An 18,081-nucleotide genomic window follows, 5' to 3' on the forward strand; every position below is an offset into this window, starting at 1 on the left:
GGTGCACAGGGCTTCAAAGGTCAGAACCAGCATCCTGACTTTTTGCTTAGAGACAGGCTAGCAGACCTGTTTTCTTTTCCCCTTTTCGGGTCTCTTCTCCTCTAGGGTGCTGCTGTGCATTTGAGTTGTTTGGTACTCCTGCGCTGTCTCTTAATCAGTTTTTTAAGCTGCCTGTGAGCTTTGGAGGAGTCAGGAATACAAAACAAATAAGAATGTGTGCCTTTCTGCTGCTCCTTTGATAACCTGCACAGGTAAATCATTAACTCTTAGAGTCAACCTAGACACTGCACGCGGCTTGAAATCTGTGACCTTAACTACAGTATTTTAAACACCAATTGCCAGTGTTGTTGGTGTGTGTGTGTGTGTGTGTGTGTGTGTGTGTGTGTGTGTAAACCTAGCATGCAGTTAGGGGATTTTAACCAGTTAGGGTCCCAATTCAGACACATGGCTATTTATTCTGGCAATTTTCATACTGGAAAAAGAGAAGTCCACTTAATGGAAACTTCCTACCTAGTTAATTTGCCAGCATTAAGGCCTTAAGTGTACAGTTGTGTGTGTGTGTGTGTGTGTGTGTATACAACTTTAACCTAGATGGAGAGTGCAGAGTATTCAGATCCTAAGAGGGTCTTGTTGCTTCCACTGCTGCAGCCTCCAGTTCCAAGAGACCCCAAACATTACGTCTGCGGCGCTAAACAAACTCCAGCGGGTGCAGAATGCCGTGGCGAGACTCCTTACAGGGTCCTCACCGCGGGATCACATTCGCCCAGTCCTATACCAGCTGCACTGGCTCCCAGTGGAGTACAGGATCAGGTTTAAGGTGCTGGTTTTAACCTTTAAAGCCCTATACAGCCTAGGACCCTCGTACCTACGGGACCGCCTCTCCTGGTATGTCCCATGGAGGACCTTACGGTCTTCAAACAAAAACATCTTGGAGGTCCTGGGCCACAGGGAGGTTAGGCTGGCCTCAACCGGAGCAGGGCTTTTTCGGCCGTGGCTCTGATCTGGTGGAACGCTCTGTCACAAGAGACTAGGGCCCTGTAGGACTTGACATCTTGACACGACTAGACAACTAAACAACAACAGTTTGTCCAACTATGTTCTCCACCCTGCACTCAAGGCCTGGAAAAAGTTTGGGAACCACGGATCTAACTCACTATTCTCTATTCCAGGGGGTTCTTAACCTGTGGTCCATGGGCCCCCCGGGATTCCATGGGCTTCAGGGGGTCCTTGAAGGAAATCAGTCCCCAGTGCATTAAAATAAACATGCGTTCAACATTTGTGTTCGCATGTGCACACTTTTTTCTGCCTAGCGGCTTCGTAGCGTTCCCAAAGGGGCCTGTGACCCCAAAAATGTTAAGAGCCACTGGTATGCCCTGGCTGGCATCAGATATATTGTGTTCGAAACATGGGGTGTTGTCCCAGATATCGGTCATCGAACCTGGGACTTTCTATACGCAAAGCAGATCATAGAATCATAGAGTTGGAAGAGACCACAAGGGCCATCGAGTCCCACCCCCTGCCAAGCAGGAAACACCATCAGAGCACTCCTGACCTATGGTTGTCAAGCCTCTGCTTAAAGACCCCCAAAGAAGGAGACTCCACCACACTCCTTGGCAGCAAATTCCACTGTCGAACAGCTCTTACTGTCAGGAAGTTCTTCCTAATGTTTAGGTGGAATCTTCTTTCTTGTAGTTTGGATCCATTGCTCCGTGTCCGCTTCTCTGGAGCATCAGAAAACAACCTTTCTCCCTCCTCTATGTGACATCTTTTTATATATTTGAACATGGCTAGATGCTCTTCCTGTGAGACCCGTTCCCAAGGCATTAGGAGGCATCGTTCTCCTCCCACATGCCTCCTCCCAGTGGTAAATGGGTCGGCTCCTCTGGTTCCTCCGTTCCACAGAAAGGCATGTTGAAGCTGGCGTTTGCCACTAAGTGGCAGCATATACTCAGCTCTGCGGTTTACCGTTCCTTTTGCTTGTGATTAAGAACAGGACAGGCTAGAGCAGCCAGATGCCTTTAAAATACACACACCCCAAGGCCAAGATGCATATAGGAAACTTAGAAGTTTGTGCAAGAGTCGCTGTTTGTGGGTGGCACCCAGTTGCACACTGCCAAATGGAGCTTGCAGAGTTCGGTTTGGACCTGGGCTTTTGCACAAGGAACCCACTTTCCCCAAAGCTTTTTTGTGCACTAGAAAGAGTAAAATAACAATTGTTTGGTGTGAAGCCTTGCAATCACGTACAGTCATAGAATTGTAGTGCTGGAAGGGACCCTGGGGGTCAAAAGTGCAAATAAACCGGGGCACCAGAGTGGCATAGGATCATATGTGGTGTGTTTTCCAGGAAGTAACAGAGCAAGAAATGTACCCATCTCATTTTTAGGTGTCCGTCTCTTCTCATGGCGCAAAGCTATCCCACTCCGCAAACATCTAAACAGCCTATCACACAGAATAGTGATAAGTGAATGTTTGGTTAACAGCACAGCATAAATGAAGGCTGGGCAGTCTGATTTAGGGAACAACTCGCTTTCTCCTGGCAAATTTGGGCTCCAGGCTCATTATCCCCTCAGCCTCTTTCTTTTGCACCAGAAGGAGAAGGCAAGCACCCCTGAAATGGCCCTGGGAGCAGCTTCTGCGCTTTGGAGCTCCAGTTCTGACTGAGCATCCTTTGTTTTTTGCTCCAGAACCTCCCCCACAAAAAGCTGCTCTTTAAAGCTGAATTGGAGCAAACAGCAGTCCAAGGAAAACTCTTTCTGCCACGAAGGAAGCCCAGGTGTATTTTGTCTGGATGCAGCCACAGGAGACCTGCTTTCAGCAGGATGCCAAGGCCCCAAAGGGGTCACCTTATCCTTCAACTTTTTAAATTTGTCTTTCATTCCTTCTTACGCAGACGAGACTGGAAGACCGGATGAGCCCAGCTGAGAAGACCTTTGAAGACGGAGAGTTGCACAACAGTAAGTGGGCAGTATGAGAGGGGATTTCTCCATGCTTGAAATGTGCCGTTTATAAGAGTGACATGTTAGCATGTTGTCTTTCTGCAATAGATTCCAAGTATATCAAGTAAAGCAATACAGTGGAACCTTGGTTCTCGAACTTAATCCGTTCTGGAAGTCTGTTCAACTCACAAAACGTTTGAAAACCAAGGCGTGGCTTCCGATTGGTGCAGGCGCCCTGGAAACAATAGCCTACAGCCACATCGGATGTTTGGCTTCTGAAAAAAAAAAACTTTCAAAAACCGGAACACTTACTTCCAGGTTTTTGGAGATCGGGAGCCGATTTGTTCGTCAACTAAGCCGTTCGAGAACCAAGGTTCCACTGTATTCAACAATCCATTGGAATATAATAGTATAGTAAACAGTACAATTACATATCTTCAAATAATAAATAGTTTGCACTTAGCAATTACAACAATTACTAAACTGTAATAAATAAAAATAATGGTAAGTCACAATGTATAAAACCACAAAACCATGTGACAGGATCAAATTGAGAAACAAGGAGACTCCTCTTTTCTCTCCTGGCTGCTTCTTCTTGTTTAGTTGTTTAGTCGTTTAGTCGTGTCCGACTCTTTGTGACCCCCTGGACCAGAGCACACCAAGCACTTCTGTCTTCCACTGCCTCCCGCAGTTTGGTCAAACTCATGTCCATAGCTTCGAGAACACTGTCCAACCATCTCGTCCTCTGTCGCCCCTTCTCCTTGTGCCCTCCATCTTTCCCAACATCAGGGTCTTTTCCAGGGAGTCTTCTCTTCTCATGAGGTGGCCAAAGTCTTGGAGCCTCAGCTTCAGGATCTGTCCTTCCAGTGAGCACTCAGGGCTGATTTCCTTCAGAATGGAGAGGTTTGATCTTCTTGCAGTCCATGGGACTCTCAAGAGTCTCCTCCAGCACCATAATTCAAAAGCATCAATTCTTCGGCAATCAGCCTTCTTTATGGTCCACCTCTCACTTCCATACATCACTACTGGGAAAACCAGAGCTTTAACTATACGGACCTTTGTCGGCAAGGTGATGTCTCTGCTTTTTAAGATGCTGTCTAGATTTAGTCATTGCTTTTCTCCCAAGAAGGTAGTGTGGTTAGCCGTACTCATAGAATGATAGAGTTGGAAGGGACCCTGACAATCATCTAGTCCAGGCACGTCCAAGTCCAAAAAGACTGCGATCTGCCTTCTACTGCTTCTAGTGAGAGCCAGTGTGGTGTAGTGGTTAAGAGCAGTAGTCTCGTAATCTGGCGAACTGGGTTCGCTTCCCTTCTCCACATGCAGCTGCTGGGTGACCTTGGGCCAGTCACACGTCTCTGAAGTCTCTCAGCCCCACTCACCTCACAGAGTGTTTGTTGTGGGGGAGGAAGGGAAAGGAGAATGTTAGCCGCTTTGAGACTCCTTCGGGTAGTGATAAAGCAGGATACCAAATCCAAACTCTTCTTCTTCTCTTCTTCTCTCAAAGTCATGGTCTGGGAAAGGCTCCTAGGGCTGGAGGTTGGCGCAAGACAGGTGGGGGAAGCCTCTCTCATCCGCAGGAGCGTGAGAAAGTGTTTTGCTCGACACCCCCCCCCCAGCCTGTCCCTCCACACATTTGGCCGGGAACTCAGGGCAGCCGGCAGCAAAGGGGAAAGCTCTCTTTCCTGTTGGAACAATAGCCTCCCATTTGCAAATAGCTTGAGGCCTTGCAGGCAAACGGTGCCCCTGTTTCTGCATACACATGCGCTTCCCTTCCACTCCTGGAGTCGGTGTCTGAGGCAGCGGCTTCTCAGCTTTTGGAAAGTGAAAGCTCTTTCGGTTCAGCCTCCAGACTCGTTTGCTTCGCCTACGGTTACAGGGAGGAAACAAAGGCCTCTGCTTCAATGCTCCCAATAGCTCAGATAATATTCTTTGCTGCGTACTGACAGCAAACACACCATGGTGTTCCATATCACAAGTCTCGATGGCAGAGGGAAGATTTCCCCACAGATTTGCTCCGCTTATAGAGCCTAATCAGGGCATCTCCTGTTTAAACCTGATATAGATAATGTTTGCTGAACCTGAGCTCTCAACTGAAACTCAGTGTAGACTCTTTTAGGTGAACTTTGCTAAACATGAGCTGCTGCGCCGTCTTCTATTTTGATCAGGCAGCTCAGGTTTTGCAAGACTTCATTGTTTCAGCAAGGCTGCAGTTTTCAGCAGACTCACTTGTCCAATGCAACTCAGCAGGACTCTCTGAGTAAACATGCAAAGGGGCCATATTGAAAGGGGCTAAGGGCTTATCGCCACTTCCTCTTATCCCACTGCTCAAAAGTGTGCAATCGGAGCAAATGGCAATCCGGGTTTTCTCTGTATTGATGTTTGTTCCGATTTAGCACTGAAAAGCAGGTTTTCCCTGGGAACAGGAACAGGGCAAGGGGGAAACCACTCGTGCCCTAATTTGGATAGTGGTTTGCTTTGACTTAGCATAGGGTTAGTCAAATGGGTCAGTTCTGGTTTCTCTCATAATTCCAGTCTTCATTTCCATATCAGTTCACTTAAAAAAAAATATTGTCATGCAAACTACTAGCATTTTAGTGTGAATTTTTCCAAAATACATATTTTCCCCAAAAAGCAATTCCCTGCAGTACAGGGCCGTCTTTACCCGGGGGTGCAAGGGGTGCAAGGCACCCAGGCGCTGAATTCAAGGTGTGTGTGCCAAATGTATACCTACTGAATACCAGTCCCTCTCGATTGCCCGCAGTGAAAAGCAATGGAGCGGAAGTCCCTCTTCCCCCGTCTCTCTGTTAGTCCGTAGCATCAAATATTTTCTTGCTGTGTCGTTGTTACAAGTGAGCGATCCCCCCACCAAAAAAGTTCAACAACTTTTTTGAGTTTGCCCCCTAAAAAGGCCAACAACTTTGGCTTCCCCCATCCCAAAAAGCTCAATAAAAGTTAATTTGGGGGCGACTAAACTAAATTTGGGGGCGCTGGGCGGATTTTTGCACCCTGGCAGCACATATGCTAAAGACGGCCCTGCTGCAGTTTAGTACATTTGTGTGTATTATTTTCACCAACATGGGTCTTTCAATGTACACTTCACCCCAGGTTATGCAGTTTTTGGGTGGCACTCTGGGTTAAACTACAGAGCCTAGGACTTGCCGATCAGAAGGTCGGTGGTTCGAATCCCCACGACGGGGTGAGCTTCCGTTGCTTGGTAACTGCTCCTGCCAACCTACCAGTTCGAAAGCACGTCAAAGTGCAAGTATATAAATAGGTACTGCTCCGGCGGGAAGGTAAACGGCGTTTCCGTGCACTGCTCTGGTTTGCCAGAAGCGGATTAGTCATGCTGGCCACAGGACCCGGAAGCTGTACGCCGGCTCCCTCGGCCAATAAAGCGAGATGAACGCCACAACCCCAGAGTCGGCCACGACTGGACCTAATGGTCAGCGGTCCCTTTACCTTTACCTTTATACATCACTTAGCCAGAGAACTGCATTGCAAGATTTAGAGAAGTCTGCTTTTCAAAAGGCGCCTGTGTTTTTGGTCTGCTTTTTATTTTGGAAATAGCAAATCGGGTTGGTTCCCTTTTAAGTGAGAACAGAACCCAATTCCCTCCACCCCTCATCCCTAACCTAGCAAATCCCTTCAGCAAAGCTCCTCTGCTAAATACCCCTCCACACACCTATTTTTATTTAGTCAATTTCTTATCCTGCCTTCTAAAGTGAACGTTATTTCTTCCAAGGTGGCAAGAAGCACGTTTTTTTAAAAAAAACAAGGCCAAATTAAATGCAGAAGAACTTCAGAAACAAAACAGAACTGTAAAGGTCACGAGAACAATAAAAACAGCAATAAACCCATAAAACACTGAAAGCAGCCGGCAAATGAAAGCATCCAGCCTTTGAAAGCCACAGCCAAATAAATCTGTTTCCATGTGGTGCCTGAAATTTGTAGGGGGAGGCCATGCGCAAGGGGGGGGCATTTTTTTTAAGAAGCAGAGAACCAGCACTGAGAAAGCCCAGTTTTCTGTCTCCACCTGCCAAATCCCATGGAGATGGGAGGCAGGGAACCCTAAGAACGACTTCCTCGGATGACCTTAATGCCTGGGGCATCTCAGGTGGAAGCGAGCAATTCTTGGCTACTTCCAGGCAGCTGACCATCTCACGCAAAACCTGCACAGGGGTTAAACGGTGTCACTTACAGAGCAGTCCTCTTGCTACACACCATTGCAAGCTAGTGGCTGTTATTCTGCACTTTGCAGCACCATTTCCCATCGCTGTTCTTCCCAGACTTTTTGCGCTTCAGGAAGCGGCGGAGTGACTGTGCTACCTTGGAAACGGGGGGGGGGGGTCTCTCCTTCCTTGGAGGTTTTTAAGCAGAGGTTTGGGGGGACGACCACCTGCCAAGGATGCTTTAGCTGTGATTCCTCAGCGGCTTTTGATACAATCAACCATAACATCCTTCTGGACCGTCTTGAGGGGCTGGGAGCTGGGGGCACTGTCATACAGCGGTTCTGCTCCTTCCTCCTGGGCCGTGTTCAGAAAGTGGTGGTGGGGGATGAGTGTTCAGACCCCTGGGCTCTCACTTGTGGGGTGCCTCAAGGTTCCGTCCTCTCCCCCATGCTTTTCAACATCTACATGCAGCCGCTGGGAGAGATCATCAGGGGGTTTGGGCTGGGTGTCCATCAGTATGCGGATGATACCAAGCTCTACCTCTCTTTCAAATCAGAACCAGTGAAGGTCCTGTGTGAGTGTCTGGAGGCGGTTGGAGGATGGATGGCAGCTAACAGATTGAGGTTGAATCCTGACAAGACAGAAGTACTGTTTGTGGGGGGACAGGAGGTGGGCGGGTGTGGAGGACTCCCTGGTCCTGAATGGGGTAACTGTGCCCCTGAAGGACCAGGTGCGCAGCCTGGGAGTCATTTTGGACTCACAGCTGTCCATGGAGGCGCAGGTCAATTCTGTGTCTAGGGCAGCTGTTTATCAGCTCCATCTGGAACACAGGCTGAGACCCTCCCTGCCCGCAGACTGTCTCACCAGAGTGGTGCATGCTCTAGTTATCTGCAGTGCGCTCTACGTGGGGCTACCTTTGAAGGTGACCCGGAAACTGCAATTAAGCCAGAATGTGGCAGCTAGACTGGTGACTGGGAGTGGCTGCCGAAACCACACAACACCGGTCTTGAAAGACCTACATTGGCTCCCAGTATGTTTCCGAGCACGATTCAAAGTGTTGGTGTTGACCTTTAAAGCCCTAAATGGCCTCGGTCCAGTATATCTGAAGGAGCGTCTCCATCCCCATCGTTCTGCCCGGACATTGAAGTCCAGCACAGAGGACCTTCTGGCGGTTCCCTCCCTGTGATAAGCAAAGCTACAGGGAACCAAGCAGAGGGCCTTCTCGGTGGTGGCACCTGCCCTGTGGAACGCCCTCCCACCAGATGTCAAAGAGATAAACAACTACCTGAGATTTAGAAGGCACCTGAAGGCAGCCCTGTTCAGGGAAGTGGCCAGCCATAGTTTAATACATATGTCAGGGGTGTCCAAACTTTTTTCAAAGAGGGCCAGGTTTGATGAAGTGAACATGTGTGAGGGCTGACCAAAGAGTTGTTGACCTTATTTAGGATTGAAGTTGTTGATGTTTTGGCATTTTACCCCAAAGTTGTTGAGCTTTTCTTAGGATAGAAGTTGTTGAGCTTTTTGAAGGATTCCCCCCCCCCCGAAAATAAACTGTTGCAGGGTCCACATTAAACCAACTGGCAGGCCGGATTAGGCCCCCAGGCCTGACTTTGCACGTGCCTAAATGTGGTTCTTCCACTCCCACATGTTGCCGCCGAATCTCCTGTTGGCATTGCTCATGGCCACACGTTACCTCCTGGTGATATCATAAGCCTTGCAAAGTGGTTTCCTGAGCCTGACCACTATGGCGGTGGGTGTGGGTGTGGGTGTGCGCCAGAAAGCGGCTGGCAAGCGTGGCTTCCTCTTCTCTAGCCGTGGGCGAGTCAGAAACCTGTCCCATGGGAGTCAAGAAACCAGGGAGGTGTGTGCAATCAGTTCCTGGGAGGCGATGAGAGATAAGATAGCGAGAGGGAACATCAAAACAACATCTCCTGGCAGCTGAGGAAGGCAGGTGGATCCTGGCTGGGAGCTTATTCAATTCTGACACATTTATTGATTGGTTTTATTCCACCCGCCCATCAGTCAATCGGCCAACTGACTTTTTAATGCGTGTCTCAAGGCAGTTTGCAGACACGCCATAAAAACAGTTAATAAAGTTTTCAAAACCATGCAAAAAAGCAAACCGAAGAAAGGTTTTTTAAGCAATGCAAGATGAATATAAAGGCTAGAGACCATTCCACCCAAGCTTGTCTCAAAAAAAAAATGCCTTCAGTTGTTTGGAAAAAGGACAGATTGTGGGCACCCATTGTTTCTCACCAGGCATGGTTTTCCACAGAGCAGGGGCAACCACACAGAAGGCCCTGCTCAGAGTTGCTGTGGAGCGGAATTCTGATATTTTAGGGACCGGCCGGGGGGGGGGGCACTCTCCAGCAGAAGACTTCCCATGAACTCCATGGAACAATTAATAATGGGGGGAAATAATAAGGGGTCGTATTTCGATGAGGATGGCATTGTGCAGACACTGTACAAAACTTAAAAGGCAGAGGAGAGCTGAGACCACAGTAAACTGCCATGTGGAAGTACAGCAAATACCTTAGTTGTCAAACGCCTTGGTACTCATCCATTTTGGCTCCCAATTCCGCAAACCCGGAAGTGAGTGTTCTGGTTTGCGAATGTTTTTCTGAGGCTTCCAATTGAGTGCAGAAAGCTCCTGGAGCCAATTGGAAGCCGTGTCTAGGTTTTTGAACGTTTTCAGAAGCCGAACGGACTTCCAGAACGGATTCTGTTCGACAACCAAGGTACAACTGTATCTTACATATTATTTGGAAGTGAGTCTGACTGATTTCATGGAACGGTGGACTGAACTACATCACTTCCCATTTCCCAGCCCTTTAAATGCCTCCCTGTACTGTTCTTGGGAGACAGGGGGCGGGTGGGTGTGGGGGACTCCCTGGTCCTGAATGGGGTCACTGTGCCCCTGAAGGACCAGGTGCGCAGCCTGGGAGTCATTTTGGACTCACAACTGTCCATGGAGGCGCAGGTCAATTCTGTGTCCAGGGCAGCTGTCTACCAGCTCCATCTGGTACGCAGGCTGAGACCCTATCTGCCTGCGGACTGCCTCGCCAGAGTGGTGCATGCTCTGGTTATTTCCCGCTTGGACTACTGCAATGCGCTCTGTGTGGGGCCACCTTTGAAGGTGACCCGGAAACTACAACTAATCCAGAATGCGGCAGCTAGACTGGTGACTGGGAGCGGTCACCGAGACCACATAACACCGGTCCTGAAAGACCTACATTGGCTCCCAGTCCATTTCCGAGCACAATTCAAAGTGTTGGTGCTGACCTTTAAAGCCCTAAACGGCCTTGGTCCAGTATACCTGAAGGAGCGTCTCCACCTCCATTGTTCTGCTCGGACACTGAGGTCTAGCGCCAAGGGCCTTCTGGCGGTTCCCTCGCTACGAGAAGCCAAGTTACAGGGAACCAGACAGAGGGCCTTCTCGGTAGTGGTGCCTGCCCTATGGAATGCCCTCCCATCAGATGTCAAAGAGAAAAATAACTACCATACCGCCCGCCTCCTGTCCCCCCAAAACAGTACTTCTGTCTTGTCAGGATTCAATCTCAATCTGTTAGCCACCATCCATCCTCCAACCGCCTCCAGGCACTCACACTTCACCGCCTTCACTGGTTCTGATTTGAAAGAGAGGTAGAGCTGGTTATCATCTGCATACTGATGGACACCCAGCCCAAACCCCCTGATGATCTCTCCCAGCGGCTGCATGTAGATGTTAAAAAGCATGGGGGAGAGGATGGAACCCTGTGGCGCTGGGGCAATGCTCAGGCAAGTGCACTGCCCCCCCCTGCCCAAGTTCACAGCCCTTTTGTGCATGAATATGAGTGCTGTGGTGGGCTTCCCCCTCTTGGAGGGTCTCTCCGGCATAAGTCCCGAGATGCCTCTGCCTGCCGCGAACGTAAGGCGATTGGAATCTATTTAACGTGGATTATCCGCCAGATGGAGACGGTGGCTTTAAGGGGACATCTGGGTGATTCCGGCTAGGCTGGGGCCAGGGGCGAGATGGCGGCAGCCTACCCCAACTTGGTGCCCTCCACATGTTCTGGACAGTTGTGCTGGTGGGGGGCAGTGATGGGAGCCGTAGCCCCACGCATCAGGAGGGCACCAGGTTGGGGAAGCCTGGGCTATGCATTGGGAGGAGATTTCCCTGGAAGAGAAAAGGGGCTTTACTTTCACCTCTCCACCCCCACTCCCAGCCCAGCTTTCAGACCTTTTTGATCTTTATCCCTGAGTTCACAGAGAGCAAAGAGAACAATCCCTTTAACTCCCTGCAGCCAGCCGTTTTTAATTCTCAGGGCAGAAAGCCTGAAGCACAGACCGCATTGTAGGTGGAGGGTGGCAGGGCAGGGATTCATTCGGATTTTGTTTCAGACACATCAGAGACCCTGTAGTGTGGTTGTTGTTGTTTAGTCGTTTAGTCGTGTTCCAACTCTTCGTGACCCCCTGGACCAGAGCACGCCAGGCCCTCCTGTCTTCCACTGCCTCTCACAGTTTGGTCAAACTCATGCTGGCAGCTTCGAGAACACTGTCCCACCATCTCGTCCTCTGTCGTCCCCTTCTCCTTGTGCCCTCCATCTTTCCCAACATCCGGGTCTTTTCCAGGGAGTCTTCTCTTCTCATGAGGTGGCCAAAGTCTTGGAGCCTCAGCTTCAGGATCTGTCCTTCCAGTGAGCACTCAGGGCTCATTTCCTTCAGAATGGAGAGGTTGGATCTTCTTGCAGTCCATGGGACTCTCAAGAGTCTCCTCCAGCACCAGAATTCAAAAGCATCAATTCTTCGGCAATCAGCCTCCTTTATGGTCCAGCTCTCCCTTCCATACATCAGTACTGGGAAAACCATAGCTTTTACTATATGGACCTTTGTGGGCAAGGTGATGTCTCTGCTTTTTAAGATGCTGTCTAGATTTAGTCATTGCTTTTCTCCCAAGAAGGTAGTGTGGTTAGCTGTACTCATAGAACGGTAGAGTTGGAAGGGACCCTGACAATCATCTAGTCCACGCATGTCCAACTCCAAAGAGACTGTGATCTACTCACAGTATAAAAAGACCGGCTATGATCTTTAGGGAAGGGTTGGCCATAGGCGATCACTAAACTTCATCCTGTGATCTACCTGGGATACTCTCGCGATCTACCGGTAGATCACAATCTACCTGTTGGACATGCCTGATTTTAGTCCATGGGTAGGCAAACTAAGGCCCGGGGGCTGGATCTGGCCCAATCGCCTTCTCAATCCGGCCTGCGGATCAGCATGTTTTTACATGAGTAGAATGTGTGCTTTTATTTAAAATGCATCTCTGGGTTATTTGTGGGGCATGGGAATTCATTCATTCCCCCCCCCCCAAATATAGTCGGGCCCCCCACAAGGTCTGAGGGACAGTGGACCGGCCAACTGCTGAAAATGTTTGCTGACCCCTGACAGAGTCTGCGTATTTCCTGTTCACAGGATGTTTATGTTTGCTATTGCTTTCGTTTTCTCTCTCTGCGCCAGAACACGCTAGCAGGCAGTCATGTTTGTTCTTTGTTCTGACCAACGCTGAATAAACATTCTAAATGATCCCCTCCTGAGTGCAACTTTTGCTGTGTGTGAATTCTGCTGATAGAGTGTGCATCAGCCCAGGAATGTGGCAATCTACCGGTATTTCTGGAGCTCGTGTCGCTAATCGCTGATACTGTATCTACGGGAGATCGATGGACGTCCGGAGTTCGACGTGGAGGCAGTGGTGGCCTTTGTCTCCCTGGCAGTATCCCAACATCTAGTCCAACCCAGTGGCCCATCTAGTTCAGCATCCTGTTCTCACAGTGGCCAATGAGGTGCCCGTGTGAAACCCGCAATCAGGATTCGAACACAAGAGCAACTCTCCCCTCTTGTAGTTTCTGACAACTGCTATTCAGAAGCATTGCTGCTTCCAGCTGTGGAGGCAGAGCTTTGCCATCATGGCCAGTAGCCACCGTTAGCCCTCTCCTCCTCCATGAATTTGTCCAATCCCGGCTGGTGACCCGCACAGTCTCCTGTGGCAGTGAGTTCCACAGTTTAACTACGTGCTGCATGAATAAGCACTTTCTTTTATCTGCTCTGAATCTTCCAGCCTTCAACTTTGTTGGATATCTATGAGTTCCAGTGTTATGGCAGAAGGAGAAAAACTGTTCTCTCCCTTCTCTCTCCATGCCACACACAATTTTGCAAACTCGTCTCTCACTTGCCTTTTTCCTAAATAACAATGATGATGATGATGATTTATTCCTATCCCACCCATCTGGCCAGGTTTCCTCAGCCACTCTGGGCAGCTTTCAACAGAACATTAAAAAGAGAATAAAACTTCAAACTTTAAAAAACTCCTCCAAACAGGGCTGCCTTCAGATGTCTTCTAAATGTCAGATAGTTGTTTATCTCCTTGACATCTGATGGGAGGGTGTTCCACAGGGTGGGTGCCACTACCAAGAAGACCCTTTGCCTGGTTCCCCGTAACTTCACTTCTCGCACTGAGGGAACTGCCAGAAGGCCCTTGGCGCTGGACCTCAGTGTCCAGGCTGAACGATGGGGGTGGAGACGCTCCTTCAGGTATACTAAATGTGCCTTCTGTCCACCTAGAAAGGTAAAGGGACCCCTGACCATTAGGTCCAGTCGTGGCCAACTCTGTGGTTGCGGCGTTCATCTCGCTTTATTGGCCAAGGGAGCCGGCGTACAGTTTCCGGGTCATGTGGCCAGCATGACTAAGTGGCTTCTGGCGAGCCAGAACAGTGCATGGAAACGCCGTTTACCTTCCCTCCGGAGCAGTACCTAGTTATCTACTTGCACTTTGACGTGCTTTCGAACTGCTAGGTTGGCAGGAGCAGGGACCGAGCAACAGGAACTCACCCTGTTGCGGGGATTCAAACCACCGACCTTCTGATCAGCAAGTCCTAGGCTCAGTGGTTTAACCCACAGCGCCACCTGCATCCACCTACCCCGGTATTTTCCACATTGTTTGTGGAACAATGACCTTACAGAGGTCTGTCCCAGCCTTGCCTGGACATGCTGGAGACTTGAACTCGGGACGTTCTGTGTGCGAAACACCCACCCCTTCGCCTACCCAGCTGCAGGAGCCTGACACGGCTGTTCTGGTAGAAACAGTTAACGCTCCGCTCCAGCGCTGACCACATTTCTTCTTTTGCTTGCTCCTGTTGCCCCCAGAGACGGGGGAATCTTCCAGCAGTAATTCAACACCAAACTGCTGTTGGCTGAGTGCAAGGCTGGAGCTGTGGGGGAAGACATATTCCAGCCAGAGGGATCACACACCCCTTGCACCGTGGACGAATCTCCTGAGGAGGCAGAGAGTGGGCAGGGGAGACTTCTTGACTCCTGAGCCTGGGGGGTTCTGGGGGTGCCCTCCTGTGGGACGCAGGCATGGGACATGTTTGTGTGCACGTGTGGCTCCCGGCACCCGGAGAGCCAGGCTTGATGAGTCATTGCGGTTTGCTGGAGAGCAGCTCTTTGCTGAGAAGGAGCCAGGGCATTTGGGGAGTTGAGAAGACAGCACTGAGTTGTGGGCAGCTGGCCCTGGATAGAGCTGGGCGTGTGTTAATGTGCGTTGACATGGCCTCTCTGCCCTGGCTGCAGAGCGAAAACAAAAATTCGAGAGCACTGGACGCTTAACACTTTAACCCCGGGGAAGAGAACCACTAAACCCCTTTGCAAGGACGGTTGTGCCATTATTATTTTTTGAAAAGTTTTTATTGTTAAAATAATTCAGCATTAATGCACACATATTGTGAATATACAAGCATACAAACATACATTTCATACAATCCTTAAAAATATTCAAACATACCTACATTCAGTCCCACAGATAATTCCTTTTCCCATCACCATCCACCCCCTCACCCCACCTTTGTGTTAGACTTCCAATCTACTCAAATTGCAATTTCTTTCCACTTCTATTACTTTCTTTCACACACCTTTAACCTAATTTCATGCTTCTTTTTCTATTACACGTTGTTATCCATCTTATTTAGCATTTCAGTATTTAAAACAGAACTTGTTTATTCTAATAGGAGTTCTGATTTTTCAATATGGTTTTGCAAGTATCCTTTAAACGCCTTCCAATCCCTGTCTGTCTTCTCTTTTGAGATCCTTCCAATTTCTCCCATTGTTTGTTAATTGCATTTGCAGAAGCATAAAATCAGAGTTGGAAGGGACCTCAGAGGTCATCCAGCCCAGCCCACTGCAATGCACAAATCTCAACTATAGCATCAATGACAGATGACCATCCAACTTCTGTTTAAAGTCCACAGTTGACTAGCTTAGGGTTTCCCAAACTTGGCCCTCCAGCCGTATTTGGACTACAATTCCCATCATCCCAGACCACCGGTCCTGCTAGCTAGGGATGATGAGAGTTGTAGTCCAACAACAGCTGGAAACCCAAATGTGGGAAACTCTGGACTAGCTCTTATGGTGGAGAGTCCTGCTTGAAACAGTGAAGGGCTGCTGCCAGCCAGGGCAGGACGTACTAAGTTAGATGGAGCAATGGTCTCAGCAAAGACAGCTTCCTATGTTCCGAGGCCCAGTTTCACTGCTTTTGGAATTTGTGCGGCGCTGAATCTCTGCCTGAGGCATTGCAAACCCACCTGCAATATGCTCTTTGCAGGAGCAAGAGCAGAAACATTTCCTTCCAGGTGGTCTTACTGCTGGGAACCTGTCGCCGTTTGGGGGCTAGGGATTCACTGACATGTCCAGAAAATTCAGGCTGCACGATCCTAGTTTGTTTTGAGCTTTGCCGCAACAAACTCCACGTTCCCCAGACTTTTGGCGAGAAGGAAAGTGATAAGGCACTTGCTTTGACCCGAAGTCATGAAACTTGCCCACAAACAAACCAGAACGGGCGTGCGTTCAATAGCCGGGCAACTAATCTCCCTGCCAATGAATCAGGGCGAAGGCTCAATAAGCAGGCTGTTTGGCAGTGCCCCGTGGCAGAACAGCGGAGCCAGAATAACATGTGTTTGCGGAAGTCAGTGCGAGGCAGAAAAACCCCCTTCTCTGCATGGAGACCTCAGGGTCCTTACTCCTTCCTTCCGTCCTAAACAGGACATCCCTATTCTGTTTATGTTGTGAACAGGCTTGGTTAGGAGTCAGGCATCCCTTTTTAGTTCCTCTTTTAAAAAAGTATTATTAGAGATAGTATCAAAGCAGTGAATAAGCCTCCAGTTAGATAGCAGGGGATTCCCTTCCCTTTTTGTGTGTGTACCTAGGCAGTTTTTAGGACTGATGAGGCCCTAAGCTATTGAAGGTAATGGGGCCCTTTATATGTCTAGCTGTCCTTTGTCAACAATTGTCGCTATTTTTTGTGTTAAATATATGCTGCATGGTAATTTATGGACCTAATAGGTCCATACACAACACAAAACACTGTTGCTGTATGTAGGTTTTATTTTATTGGTTTTTATGTTATATTTTAGGAGGGACGCGGGCGGCGCTGTGGTCTAAACCACTGAGCCTCTTGGGATTGCCGATCAGAAGGTGGGCGGTTCGAATCCCCGCGACAGGGTGAGCTCTCGTTGCTCGGTCCCTGCTCCTGCCAACCTAGCAGTTCGAAAGCACGTCAAAGTGCAAGTAGATCAATAGGTACCACTCCGGCGGGAAGGTAAACGGCGTTTCTGTGCTCTGGTTCGCCAGAAGCGGCTCAGTCATGCTGGCCACATGACCCGGAAGCTGTACGCCGGCTCCCTCGGCCAATAAAGCGAGATGAGCGTCGCAACCCCAGAGTTGGTCATGACTGGATCTAATGGTCAGGGGTCCCTTTACCTATGTTATATTTTGGAAATGTACATCCAGGTTTCTTTCCTTTTAATTTTTTTGGGGGGTCCCCAAGAGAGTGGTGCCTGAAGCTGTATAGCTTGTTTAGCTTATACATAAATCCGGCACTGGTGTGTACATACACAAACACACCACAAGACTAGAGCCTGCCCAGATATTTAGAAAGCTGATGCAAGTTTTCAGTTTCTTGCTTATTTTAACTCTTCGAAAGACTTACATTATTGCTGCTAGCTTTTCTTATTGGTTTTTTGTTTTATCTTTTTCATAAGCCGCTTTGAGGTTTTGCTTTTTTAGCAGCCAAGTGGTGTATAAATCTTGTGGAATAAATAGAGATAAATAGAGCCAAACTATTTGAGCCCCACGGGGCTTCCATCTCTAGGAGCCTCCCTGTGCAGAGCATTCCACAGACGGGGGGGGCCACCGCAGAGAGGGCCCCATTCTTGTGTTGCAACTTCCTGGACCTCTCACAGTGGAGGGACGCAAAGAAGGCCTGAGATGATGATTGCAGGGTCCAGGTCAATTCATGTGGTCGGTTCATTATTATGGCGATTAGTTGCATTTACATCCCATATTTTCCTTTGAAAGAGCTCAAGGTGGCCCCACAACAACCCTGAAAGGTAGGCTGAGAGAGGCAGTGTCACCATCCCAAGGTCACCCAACGAGCTTCACCACCAAGCCAGGATTCGAACCCTGGCTTCCCAGGCCCAGCTCCAACACTGCAACCACGGTGCCGCACTGGCACATGTCATGTGGGAGCCAGTTTTATGATCTGAAGCAGCCACGGGGCTCTCTGAATCAGAGCAGCGTCAAGGGGAGGATGAAGAGGTCAACCCTTCCACCCGCCCCCACCTTGCAAAACTGGTGTTCGCTCCGTGGGGGGGTGGGGTAGGGTGGGGAGGGAAATGCAGGCACAGCCTCCAAAGCCTCTCTGGTCCAAGGCCAACCCACTAGACTGCGCTCGGTTATTTCATCTTCCGCAGAGCGAACCTGCCGGGCGAGTTCTCTCTGCCAGACCCAGCAATTGACAGCTTCTGCCGACAGTGTTGGAACCTGTTCCGTGGCTTTAAATGCTTAACCAAAGGAACAAACTTATTACAAGTGTTGGCGCTTGGCCAAACGATTGCCGAGGTGTTGGGGGGGAACAGATTCGCTGCAAAAACAGTAGAGGAAAGGAA

At 49.3% G+C, this 18,081-nt stretch overlaps 1 protein-coding gene across 1 annotated transcript in view; it reads left to right on the top strand.

Moving 5' to 3' along the window:
- Window positions 1–18,081, top strand: part of LOC310841985 (uncharacterized protein) — a 73,860-nt gene that overhangs the window by 46,771 nt on the left and 9,008 nt on the right. The window contains exon 5 of the mRNA XM_083733800.1: window positions 2,891–2,954. Within this exon, the coding sequence (XP_083589926.1) occupies window positions 2,891–2,954 (64 nt within the window). The remainder of the gene's footprint in view (window positions 1–2,890; window positions 2,955–18,081) is intronic.

This window comes from Podarcis gaigeae (assembly GCF_964106915.1).
Source record: "Podarcis gaigeae genome assembly, chromosome: 3".
Taxonomy (NCBI): Eukaryota; Metazoa; Chordata; class Lepidosauria; order Squamata; family Lacertidae; genus Podarcis; species Podarcis gaigeae.